Consider the following 11,761-nt stretch of genomic DNA (forward strand, 5'->3'; position numbering starts at 1 on the left):
GAGATCAATATTCCTGTGGCACCATTGCTGGAGTAATTTCTCCAAGGAGGAGACAATTGCATCAACTATTAAGTGGCGCGCAGAATGGGTGTACGGCAGAACTTGGCCTATACGTGACTGCACCGCCAAGGAGATAGAAATGCAACAAAACTTCAACAAAGGAGCCTGGGCATGGCTTCTCCTAAATGGGGTTCTCAACGAGCAGCGGGCCGTATTTGACGCAATGCTCCTTGTTTTCGATGGCAGGAGGATGGGAGGCATGCTTTCCGCGATTCAATCCGCCGATTGTGTAGGCGGGTTGGAATTGTCGACCTGTTCCACCATGGTGTTGGGAAAACTGGTAAACTTTCCACATGTTTCCCTGAATTGGGGTCCGTTTAAAATGACATGACTACAATTGAGCACAACATACTGTAACTATATTGCACCAGAAATTGTGGTTTCACATGTGGCAACGAATATATACCCTGAGATTACCATCGTTCTATTGACGATGGGCCAACTGTTTTTGAATGTCACATCACATGCCTGAAAGCATTGTCGAATTGGCTCCTCCGTTCCGCTCACGAGACTGAAGGCGTGTTGTTGATCTCTCATAGAGCAGTAGCAATGAAGTTCTCTTCGATCGGCTTAAACCAACTGTCAATATGAACTCAAAATTCAAATGTTTACTTCGATTGCGTTCTTCTCCATTCACTTCTTTTCGTCTACCCGAATGATATGATAACCGAAACTTGTTTTGCAGTCGCCGTACGGATAGCTCTGCAAGTCATGGTGTTCCACTATCGAAGGCATAGAGAATGCAACAGTCGCAAACTCTGCCTCGACGTCTCCCTTTTTCTTCCAGCCAATCAAGCCACCTAGAAAACCAGGATAAGTATCACAGCCCAGGGACATTTCAAGTGGAGACTTGGACTTCGTACCTGAGTTTACTTTTTCGATGGCATATTTGTCACAGACGGCTTTCCAACTCTCTCCCTGTCTTAATTCTGCCAGAGCTTCCTCTCTCCTCGAGAATTTGTCACAGAGGATGTTGCGGACCAGGATCTGTTGGGCACTTTTATTTTTGACAGGCTCTTTTGTATCCTGGTTGCCCTTCCCCTTGCCTCCTTTAGCGGGCTTGGCACTGTCGCCTTTCGCCTGCGACTTGCCCTCGTTTTTACCCTTCTTGCCCCCAGCCATGATAATATATGAGATAATATGCTCTATTGAGTCTGAAGATGAGATGGACATCATCGAAACCCCACTTGGAATTTGACAGTGAAAATACCCCCTTAACGGCATACACTACCGTCATTGGGCTGGTTATGCAACAATCCGAAGCTAACTTACCGGGGTATGTACCGGGTTGTATGTATTACATAATGTGCTTTTGTATATCGGATGCACCCAAAACACGATTTTTGCAAAGGCAACCCATTGAATATCACTTTCCTTACGGCCCTTCTACTTAAAAATCCGATAGCGCAGTTTTCGCCCAGTCCTCTGCCTCTGAACATTTGAGTTCATTCCAACTTCCAAGAGAACGAGGCTCGGAACTGGCGGTCGCGTACATAGTCCGCTCGATCTAGCCTCTCTTCTTCCCGCTCGACCGTCCAATCGAAGAACTTTGCTTCGCCTTCTGTTAATTTGATCTTGTCACCTTCGAGTTTCTCGTACAGTTTCCAATCGTCGAGCTGCGATGGCTTGGGTATCCGTTTTAAGCACTCCATTGTCTCCTGGCCCTGAACTCTTTCCAAGGTCAACACCAGCCTGTGTATATTCATGACTTCGTTCAATTTTGTCCCATATTGTCGAACAATATACCTAATACATATCTGTATTAGTCTCGAATCTCATAAAATATTGGCAAAAAGTCCGACTTACAACCCATCATAACGCACACCAGCTTCCGGCGCAAATATACTCTTCAGTCTGTATCCTCTCAATACACGGATTTGCCGCCCAACCTCTGAGATTATGGGTATGTGCATGTCACCAGAACGGCTGCCCTCGCGTATATATTTGATGACATGCTGTTCACCTCGGCGGATTAGCTCCTCGCGTCCAGTGAGCAATGGAAGAGCTGTAATTCCGTATCGGCCACTGGTTGGTCTTTCGAGCGGGCAACCCACTATGCCATCTCTATGTGCGCATACGTTGTTCAGCCACCAACTGGAGTTGTGTTAGTTATACAATACAACTCGAGGTTCTTTGGGCAACTTACTGTCCAGCTTCAAACTGCTGGTTACCCTCGACCTCGCCAACTAGATTGGTCATTGTATCCGTTTGCCACAGCCCGAGGTCATAGATCATATCAGAAGATGAAGAGCCTTGTTTCAACCGGCCTCCTTTGACCATTAAGGCGCATCTAAATTGGTCGATCAAGGCATACTGCTCCCGAAAGCGATGTCTCCAGAGCACACGCAACTTCTTACAGTGCGCGATATCAACCCGGAACCTTAGAGGCAGCTCGACGGAACAGCTCGCTGCTTTCATCAACCCAGCGAATTGTATCAACTCATCTAGTAACTTGTCAAGGCGCGCATGCTCGATCGTCTCGAAACCCATTGTCGGGTGTCTGCGTTCCTCGTCCTTCAGGACTATTTCGAGGAAGACGCTGAGTTTGCTGGTATCGGGACCGATGCTCTCGTCGTGCCTTATCGAAGCCCTGATCGAGTTGGACAGATCTTGTAGTGCCGACTTGTCCCATTCAGTTTCTCCGGGATCATCTGATTGTAAAGATTCGGCTGATTGCACTGGCATGAATTAGTCTAAATACGCTCTCAGAAACTTCCAATCGATGCTTACTTCTGGGCCAAGGTGACTTTTTCGAGAAAGGAATACTAGCTCCATCAAAGCTGAAGTGCCGTATAGTCGGGGTCAAGAGCTGGCTCTATTAGCTGCTGTATATCTGATATAGCAGCCCAAACCGAAGAATATGACCACTCACTTGATTCATGATAATATCCTTGGGTCTGTCAAATAAAGACGACTTAGGGTAGCCAACTTCTAGGGTTTGGATGGGTGCTGGTCTCGACTTCCCGAGCGTTCCCTCACGGCGTGACCTCGTACTATAATTTCGCCGTGCGAATCGTTCAAGTGCGCTCATGGTGGAATCGCAAATCTAAAAACTGTTGTCTAGGCTAATTATGGCTGTTAGGTCAAGTAGAGTATAATGGAAGACTCAACGAGAATACGTACTAGTATACTGATGTTCGTACGACATGGAGATAGGACTGGCAATGCCAGGCTGTAGATTCAATAATGGTAGCAGGACGTCGGTCGGTACATTAACCCCTGGTCCGGACTGATTGTTAGTCTTCATCGAGGCGACAAAGAACGGAAGGCATTACTTACAGCCATCGCAGTTTCCAGAACCGTAACAAAGATATCCAGAAGAAGGAAGCCATGCTCCTCGTTTCAATGCAGAAAAACCTATCTTTGGTTAGGATAACCTTGGAAATATGCTGATGATTATCTCATTTGAGATGATTCCTAATAGGAAGGAAATAGAGCAGCCAAAGAAGACCACTCAAGATAGAAGTCTAATGACCTCCCCAATGAGGTGAACGCTATACTGTTAGTTGGAAACCACATCAGTCTATCAGAGCGAGATGATAGCTAGCGAAGCACGAGCAACTGTGCTCTCAGATAGAAACGGGCCGCAGGTTGTGCTACTCAGCGATTGATGAGGGTCGCGTCGTCTCTGTTGTTTTTTTTTAGTAAAGCTGGCCAAGGTCGGCAGAAACGCATCTCTTTCCTGGGCTTTGTTGACATGACCTAAAGAACTGTCCGCTTTGTGGCTTTCTTGCATCGTTTTTGTGAACCTACTCTCACTAGACAAATCCCTCCTATATGATGGCAGTATTTTGAGGCTCGGGGCTGCCTTGCCCTTTCCTTTTCCTTTTCCAATTCAACATTCATACTCTCTTTCATGCGTGCCTTAAAATTTTTTTTGTTCGAGATCGTTGAACACACTTCGTAGGTGAATTATTGGTCCAATTCGTACTCTCTATTCTTGAAACCGGAGCTCTCAGGGTTGTGGACGTTAAGGTATGGTAATGGGTATTGAGCCCGGCCAATTGATCTTAACACTGCAAAACATAAGTATCAGCACTGCTCGTATGAAGGCGGTGTAACAGGCACAGCTGTCATCGGCTACATTACAGTGGTCTTTGTATCAGGATATCTTGGTCCAGTATCGACCACGATATGCATACACGAGGAAATCTGCTTGACCGACACAATGATTTGGACAAAGGCCAAGAGGGCCTGTGAATATAAAGGACTTCTACCTTTGTATACTGTCAGTCGAATTCCCAATAGCAGCCGTTGGCCAAGATAATCATGTCTCTCAAGTGTAACACAAGTGGTAGGGTTGCTAGAAATCTCGGAATGAGGAATCGAGACTAAGGTAGATAAATACTGCTTCACTGTTTACGAGTCCGGAGTCATTGATCGTCTGAGTGGTAATCATGGGCTTGGATCGTTCCACAGTGTTCTGTGAGGAAACAAACCGATGGACAACTTGACGTGTCCGTTGATAGCACTATGGTATCAAATCCGTGAGCCCAATATGGAATCTTGTTGTTTATGGCTCTGTTACCTGCGCTGGTACAATGGACTCGTCCTCCGAGTAATCACAAACTTATTTCGGTTCAATATCAAGATTTCACAGTAAAAGCGGTTGTGAATTGTGAAGGCCGTCCTTCTTTGTGGCCTGAAAACTATCGCTCAAATGCTATCTGATCAACAGTGGTAGGAACCTGAATCCAATGCGGTTGGCGTCCTGAGTTCAATGCTGTTGGTGTACTGCTCCCCAACACAATAGTGTCCTGGTCTCTCCATTTGTGACAATCCTAATACTCCTTCTCTTCGCCAATGACGTTGCGTCTAAGGTGTGCAGCACGAATGTGCTGGATTAAGCTGTGCTCAGTGCTATACTTTCCGGTACATTCCTGGCAATCATAGGTGACACCTTTGACTGCGGTGTTGTCGCGGGTGTAGGCACTGTTGGGACCATGGATCTTCAGGTCATGGTTGAGAATGTTCACACCTGCACACTTGATCTCACTACCACAGATCTCGCCTGGGTCCTTGACATTGGGTCGATGACACTTGAACTTGACGACGGTCTGGATGACCTCGACGTCCTGGACATCCTGGACACCCTGAACTACTTCTCTCATAACAAGCTTGCCGAATCCGCCATAATCGGAAACAGACGTCTTGCGAGTACCGCCGTAGGCGAAGATGTCGCAGCCATCAAGCTCCTGAGCGTGGTCCTTGGCGAACTTCTGGGGAAGTTTCTCACAGAACGAGTAGATGTTCTAGAGAAGATGTGGTCAAAATTTTATTTTATAGTGATGACTTTCCAAGAAGCTTACCATCTCGTGGTTGTTGTTGGTTCCAAAAGCCATAATAGTAGTGGTCTTGTTGGGTTATGCTACTAGTATGAGGGTTGGTGTGGATGTGAATTCGAGGACGAGCTTTGATTTGGATGCGAACTCGAGGATGAGGCCTGAGGTGAATGTGGATGTGAGGATAAGGCTTGATGTATATGGACGTGGGAAGTTCGAGTGAGTACAAGTAGGCCACCTCTGTTCGTCCACTGATTGAGAATTTACGTGATTTTCACTTTCGAAAACAAACAAATAATGGCAGCCTAAGTAGTCCACATTTTACCTGAAGCCCGCTCGTCGACATAGCTATGAACAGCTACAGCCCGCTCGTCGACTGAGGAGTTTAGGATCTCCCATAATGGCTTTGTCGGGTTCTTCAGCACAGCAGTTGTGGTCAGTGAGCCAGTAACAACAGCTTCCCCGTCCTTTCAATGCTCATTCCTCTAGGGACGATCATAGCAGGGCAGTGATACAACGGTATCGTCAAAGTAGAGGGCAAATTTGAAGGTGAAGATGAAGATTCAGTCATAAGATGGGGGGGGGGGGGGGGGGGGGGGCTGAAACGACCCATATGATGGTGTTTCCTGTGTACCTCCGTATAAACTTGTGTAACCTCGGTCCTATTTGCTTCAGCCACTCTGGGCGGTGTATCGATATCTAGGAGGCTCTAGAATTTCCAATCATTCAGGAAAGACACTTTGACCACGTTGCACACTTGAAATCGTGATGTAGAAAGACTAATACGGATTCAAAGTATAGTGTGTAAGTTGTCAGACCGAGGGCATCTTACGCTTATGCTTACACTTTGCGCTCACGCTCTCCCATATACAAAGCCTTATATAGGTGGCTTATGTAATCAGTACTGGAAGCACAACCGATGGTAACTTTAGACTAACGTTAGTCGGCCTCCTCCGCATTCAACCCCCAAAAGGTGGAGACAACCAGCTGCAGCATTGGCCAATTCCTGATCCCCTTTCCGATTTGGAGAGCTCCCTTCTATTTCTCATTTGATCTTCAGTCCAGCCCAGTTGTGTCTCATTGCCTGTGCCAACCGAGACAGCCAGCCAACATGGCCGATTTCCTCAAGAACATCATCGGCGGCAGCAAGTCGAACGAGCCGGTACCTTCTGCAGACTCTGGTAAGTCCTGTTCTTCTTGGGAAGAGTGTAAAGTGTTGTGGCAATAGCCATTTGAAATGCGTCAGGTGCGCGCGTCAGATCGCCAAATGGGCAATCCATCTCTATGGTGCGTGGGACAGCACAGAGCAAGGCAAGCAGCCAATCGTGCTCGCTCTAAGTGTTGCAGCAGCCTTCACTGTACCCTCACGGGTGTGAGGTCGCATGAGTCTCCCCAAGCGCAGATATGACGCATTTCTCCCCTTATTTATTGAGCTGTGTCGCTGACGATTCAGTAGATTTCGCAGATTTCGCCGAAGCACCGTCTCCCACTCCTATAGCATACGAGAAACCCCCGCCCGGTAGTGCAACATTGTCTGGCGGCGGGCCCCTTGTGACCGATCGTCCCTATACGAAATGGTACAATGTTCACGAGCGCCACAGCCTCTCCGAGTTCAAGGCCGAGGGAGTCATCTTGACAGTCATCGCTGTCATTTTCACCCTGCACTTCATCGGCACCAGGCTGAACAAGGCAAAGGCAAAGGCATGGGCCAAGTCGCATGCTCCCTTACTCGAGAACGAATTTGCACTTGTTGGCTTTAATGGTGTGCCAAACGCACAGCAGCAGCCCGAGAAGATCCTCAAGGAGAAGAGTCTGTTCGAGTATGCGACATATGCTACTGGCCGACAGAATGTCGCCTTTGTCGATGTTGGCCTGACCCTCAAGAAGCGCTTCAACCCGCTGATGACCTCGGTTGAGACTCTGTTGGGATTCTTCATTGACAGCTACGGCTCTCCTGAGGACTCGCTCGAGGCCACTATCTACCCATTCGATGGCAAGGAGGCTGCTATTGTGCCCAATCTTCCCGGTGCTGCAGAGCTGCGAAGCAAAGACTCCAAGAGCGGCTACGATGGCTTTGTCTGGGCACTTGTCAACAAGGATCAGATGAAGAAGTTCCGCGAGGACCGCTACGATCTGTCGATTACCTTCACCAAGGATAACTCCAAATTGCCTATCTGGTTGACTTGCATGAGTGAGAGCGCCGAAATCACAGATGCTCTTCTTACCAAGGACCTCGCAGCTGCTGTAGAGAAGGCTGGTGATCTGTTTGAGGCCTTGATCGTTACTGACCAGCCAACGGAGAAACCGTCAACAATCGATGAGACGACTCCGCGCAAGCGCATCTTCCTCCGTTACCGACTTCCATCCTCGAACAACTACGACGATTTGCTCCCCCTGTTCACTGCCTTCTTGCGCCTTCCTGACCACCTTTCTGCATCTGCTCACTTCCGCCCCGAGGTGTTGCGCAAGGTCAAGTCTGTTCGCGACGAAACTATCAAGCAGATCCAGAAGGTTGCAGAGGATGAGAAGGCCGAAGAGCGTGCTCTTGAGCGCGACAGAACCAGGAAGGCCAAGCGGGATGCTGAGCTTAACGCTCTGGATGCCAAGGCTCAAAAGAAATACCTTGACAAGGAGAAGGAGAAGCAAATGCGCAAGCAATCGAAGAAGCAGACTGTCAGGGGTTAGCAACTGCTCAGTGGCATATGTAAGAGGTTGGTGGGACCCTTTCAAGCCGTGTTGGACTTGGAGGTGATGCGCAGACATCCAGGCAGTCGTTTCGGCGTTTGCCTGTAGCGGACCATGCCTGAAAACCATGTTTGATGATGCCTTGGTGTCATTGCATTCAGCTGCCAGATATATGATCACATTCAGCGCTGGGGCAAGCAGTAGTTAAGGGTGGGGGAGGGCATCAAAAAAGCGATAAGCTCTTGTATCATTTTAGAAGTAGCGGCACTGGAACTCGAACTGAACTATTAATGGAGAGCCGACACATAGTCAACGTCCAGCCTCTCACCGCGGGTATCCATTACTGATGTAAATCGGTGAGCCTCAAGGATGAAGTGATTCTGAAAGGTGCAGACTTGGAATTGTGACCCACAACTGTCATGAGCGAAGAAAGCAAGGCACAGCAAAGTCAAGCAGACCGACCTCCGTGACATTCATAAACTGGAATGACCATCAACCTGCCGCGTCTCTTCGCGTTCTTTGGATGCAAGCCGCCAGAGCGCACCACAACGCTGACGCGGGGCATTTCATCTGCCCCGCAGCCCACTTTTCAGGATATACTGGGTCGTGAGGCAGTAGCAGGAGCATGTTTCAAAGTGCTGGGATTCACCAGACAATGCCTCTTTCCACATCACCAAGGGGGGACAGAAGGGCAACAGACAATCCCTTGCTTTATTGTGAGAATCCTAATTAATCAATATTTATTTGATCGGTGCCTTCACCACAGCACAGTTGCCGGCTATTTTGTTGTTGTCTCATCACCCTTACAAGTAGCAGTACCGGCATATCCAGAAGATTCCAAGGCTCAAGTGACTGTACCAAATCCACATCGACACTGACGGAGCCGCACACCTTGGGATTTCGAACAGACCGAGAGCCCGTTTTAACTTGTGCTTGTCATCATCAACAAGCTAAAAATGCCGCTCGACTACAGTAAATGGGTAAGAACCTGAGATCACTCTACACTTTTCTAGCGGCTACCAACTTACACGTGTTTGTCATGTAGGACGCTCTCGAGCTCAGTGACGACTCGGATGTTGAAGTACACCCAAATGTCGATAAGCGCTCCTTCATTCGCGCCAAGCAGAACCAGATCCATGCCGAGAGACAGCAGCGCAAGAACCACATCGAGACCCTCAAGTACGAGCGCCAGATCAACGACGGACTGATCAAGAGGATTACTGCCCTCCTGAACTCACTGAAGAACCATGCCTCCGATGCCGAGTCTCGCAACCCGGCCGAAGTAGCCTTCCAGGCCGTCATGGAGAGCGTGCCTAGCAGCTCTGAAGAGGACAAGCCTCCCGCGAGGCCCGAGGGTGTCCACAGTGAGGTCGAGAACCCCCCGACCTACACCAAGATGATGGCTACCCTCCTGGATCAGGTGAACAAGGCACTTGACGAGAAGAAGCCCACGAACCGTTATCAAGCCATGGTGGAAGAAATCGGCGACCACCTGGTCAACGTCGAGAACTTGCAGAAGCAGCTCCACGAGAAGCTCGCCGAATTGGAGAAGGCCGGCCAAGGCAAGATCACGAGCGAGAGCTACAAGACCGGGTTTGACTCATCTCATGTCGCCAAGTCTACGCCTGAAGAGAAGGGGAAGAAGGCCGACAACAAGGTCGAGCTGCTGAACCCCAACTTCGACATCAATGACCCCAACTCCCTTTCCCAGGCCGAGCCAGACGAGGATGACGAGGTCACGGCCAGCGCTGATGCCCAGAAGTTTGCAAAGATCAAGTCTGTCGATTACAGGGAGAGCAATAACTTCATTTCGTCGCACCCGAGCATTCTTTCGGAGAAGGAACAAGATGGTATTCTTATGCTTGCCTTTGATGCCCAGCTGGAAGGCAAAGACGATTTCGCTCGGAACTGTGTACACCAAGCCTTGCTGCTCCAGTATTGCCGAGCACTTGGCAAGGATGGTGTGGCCCTATTCTTCAAGCGTATCACGACCAAGGGTCACAATGCACAGGATGTCTTCTTCAAGGACGTCCAAGATACATACATGCGGATCAAGAACAGGTGCAAGGAGATCAACGCCGAGCGGGCCGCTGGCGGCAATGACGAAGATAAGGAGCAGATTCAGCTACACGCCGTCGAGCCTGGTACAGTGATCAACATCAAGATCCCACCCGAGAACAGCGAGGACACAGACGAGAAGAGACACAGGGAGATATTCGAGTCCTTCAAGCCGGATGTTAGAAAAGCATTGGAGACTGGTAGCTTAGACAAGGTGAATGAGGTTCTCGGTAAGATGAAGATTGACGAGGCTGAGGCACTAGTTGGCCTCTTGAGTGAGGTAAGTGATCTGTGTGATATTTCAAAGTGTTTGCACAAACAACTAACTGTATTGACAGGCCAATGTCCTCAGCCTCGAGGACGAGATCATCGACACCACAACTGAAGCTGGCCAAAAGCATCTCGAAGAAATGAAACAGCAAGCAGCGCTGGAGTCCACAGATTATGCTGACGACCCGGAGTAGTGTCAAAGTCGTGTGTTTCGGTTTTCCGGCGGGAAATGGGTGTAACGTGACTCACCTGTACTAGTTCAGGATGAGGGAGGCATCATTAATGAACTTGGAAGTAGAGGTATTGCTGGGAGTTTGTTCTACTGTAGAAACAACTGCCTGTCAGACCCGTCCCTGTATATATTTATATGCAAGAAACTCATTCTGCCAAAGACAACCTGAACCCTACTCTGCAAATAATTTATAGAGCCTGACTTTTACACACGGTGGTCATGGCGAGGAGATTGCCGACTGGATTCTTTTAGAAGCTACCTTTTTGTAATTCGTGACGATGTGTTCAGCAACCACTTACCGTGGCAATAAAGCGCTACTGAAGGACGAAAATCATGAACGTAGCTGTAAACAAGGCCGATCCAATGGGGATTTAGACTACCCCCAGTTTTGGCTTAAACATGTAAAATCGGCATGTTGCAACTCTGTGTAGTTAGTAGCAAGTATGGAATATGTTGATCACCAAATAGATTACAATGGGTGATGTCAGTATATGCATGTTTGCTCACTCTATATCGAGCAACAAGTCTCCAACCTTCTTTTTCTCCAAGAGAGGCCGAGAGATCGACGGCCCCCTGCCTCTAACTACCGGCAGTCTACGGATCCGCACGGAGTAGGTGGGTCTTGAAGAAACGTCGCTGGTTGGGGGCCCACTGACCAAAATCAACACGAGCACTACCCAGCTATGTACCTCCATACTGCGCCTTACAACCTTGATCACCCCCTTTTCAATTATCACTTGTCGGAACTACACGACAATCCTGTGGCGATGCACATCACATCTGTTACCCTTAGTCACTGGCTCATGAAGCTCGTTTCATTGCCAGTAAACCAAATTGACTCGACCTGGATCCAGTGTTTCCAGCCTCAACTCCAGAGCCATGGCTGCGCTTTCTTGGCAGAGTAACAATAAGCAAGGCGGACGCGGGCACTAGAAAGTCGACAAAACTTTGCAAATTGTGCAGGTCCCATTACAAAACCCCGGAGCTTACTGTTCGCGATGCATAACATCCTCCGTGGTACTGAACATATCACTCTTGGGACGAATAAACAGAAATAGTTCTAACTGACGCGGCCATCGACGCGGAACCCCCGAAATCTAGGGCCGTCGCCTGTTCGGCATTTGGGCTCAGCGTCAACCCACGCAACAAGCATTAAAACCATCAATGCTGTTCA

General features: G+C 48.7%; 5 protein-coding genes across 5 annotated transcripts; 2 read left to right on the top strand and 3 right to left on the bottom strand.

Moving 5' to 3' along the window:
* Nucleotides 1-693: 693 nt before the first annotated feature.
* On the bottom strand, nt 694-1,182 carry BKA67DRAFT_654246 (uncharacterized protein; the record flags this gene model as incomplete). The annotated part of the gene is made up of 2 exons (XM_046106526.1): nt 694-860; nt 924-1,182. The coding sequence occupies 2 exons, from the start codon at nt 1,180-1,182 to the stop codon at nt 694-696; spliced, it is 426 nt and encodes a 141-aa protein (XP_045965237.1).
* Nucleotides 1,183-1,505: 323 nt separating this feature from the next.
* Nucleotides 1,506-3,091, bottom strand: BKA67DRAFT_654247 (uncharacterized protein; the record flags this gene model as incomplete). The annotated part of the gene is made up of 5 exons (XM_046106527.1): nt 1,506-1,806; nt 1,867-2,154; nt 2,207-2,738; nt 2,791-2,869; nt 2,933-3,091. The coding sequence occupies 5 exons, from the start codon at nt 3,089-3,091 to the stop codon at nt 1,506-1,508; spliced, it is 1,359 nt and encodes a 452-aa protein (XP_045965238.1).
* A 1,750-nt stretch (nt 3,092-4,841) lies between these two features.
* Nucleotides 4,842-5,402, bottom strand: BKA67DRAFT_531181 (uncharacterized protein; the record flags this gene model as incomplete). The annotated part of the gene is made up of 2 exons (XM_046099345.1): nt 4,842-5,312; nt 5,370-5,402. 2 exons carry the CDS (start codon nt 5,400-5,402, stop codon nt 4,842-4,844), a joined length of 504 nt encoding a protein of 167 aa, XP_045965239.1.
* Nucleotides 5,403-6,453: 1,051 nt separating this feature from the next.
* Nucleotides 6,454-8,027, top strand: BKA67DRAFT_531182 (DUF1682 domain protein; the record flags this gene model as incomplete). Its single annotated transcript, XM_046099346.1, has 2 exons — nt 6,454-6,523; nt 6,799-8,027. 2 exons carry the CDS (start codon nt 6,454-6,456, stop codon nt 8,025-8,027), a joined length of 1,299 nt encoding a protein of 432 aa, XP_045965240.1.
* A 956-nt stretch (nt 8,028-8,983) lies between these two features.
* On the top strand, nt 8,984-10,549 carry BKA67DRAFT_531183 (uncharacterized protein; the record flags this gene model as incomplete). The annotated part of the gene is made up of 3 exons (XM_046099347.1): nt 8,984-9,007; nt 9,073-10,365; nt 10,424-10,549. The coding sequence occupies 3 exons, from the start codon at nt 8,984-8,986 to the stop codon at nt 10,547-10,549; spliced, it is 1,443 nt and encodes a 480-aa protein (XP_045965241.1).
* Between the last annotated feature and the right edge of the window lie 1,212 nt (nt 10,550-11,761).

Source organism: Truncatella angustata (assembly GCF_020726525.1).
Source record: "Truncatella angustata strain MPI-SDFR-AT-0073 chromosome Unknown BKA67scaffold_1, whole genome shotgun sequence".
Lineage (NCBI taxonomy): Eukaryota > Fungi > Ascomycota > Sordariomycetes > Amphisphaeriales > Sporocadaceae > Truncatella > Truncatella angustata.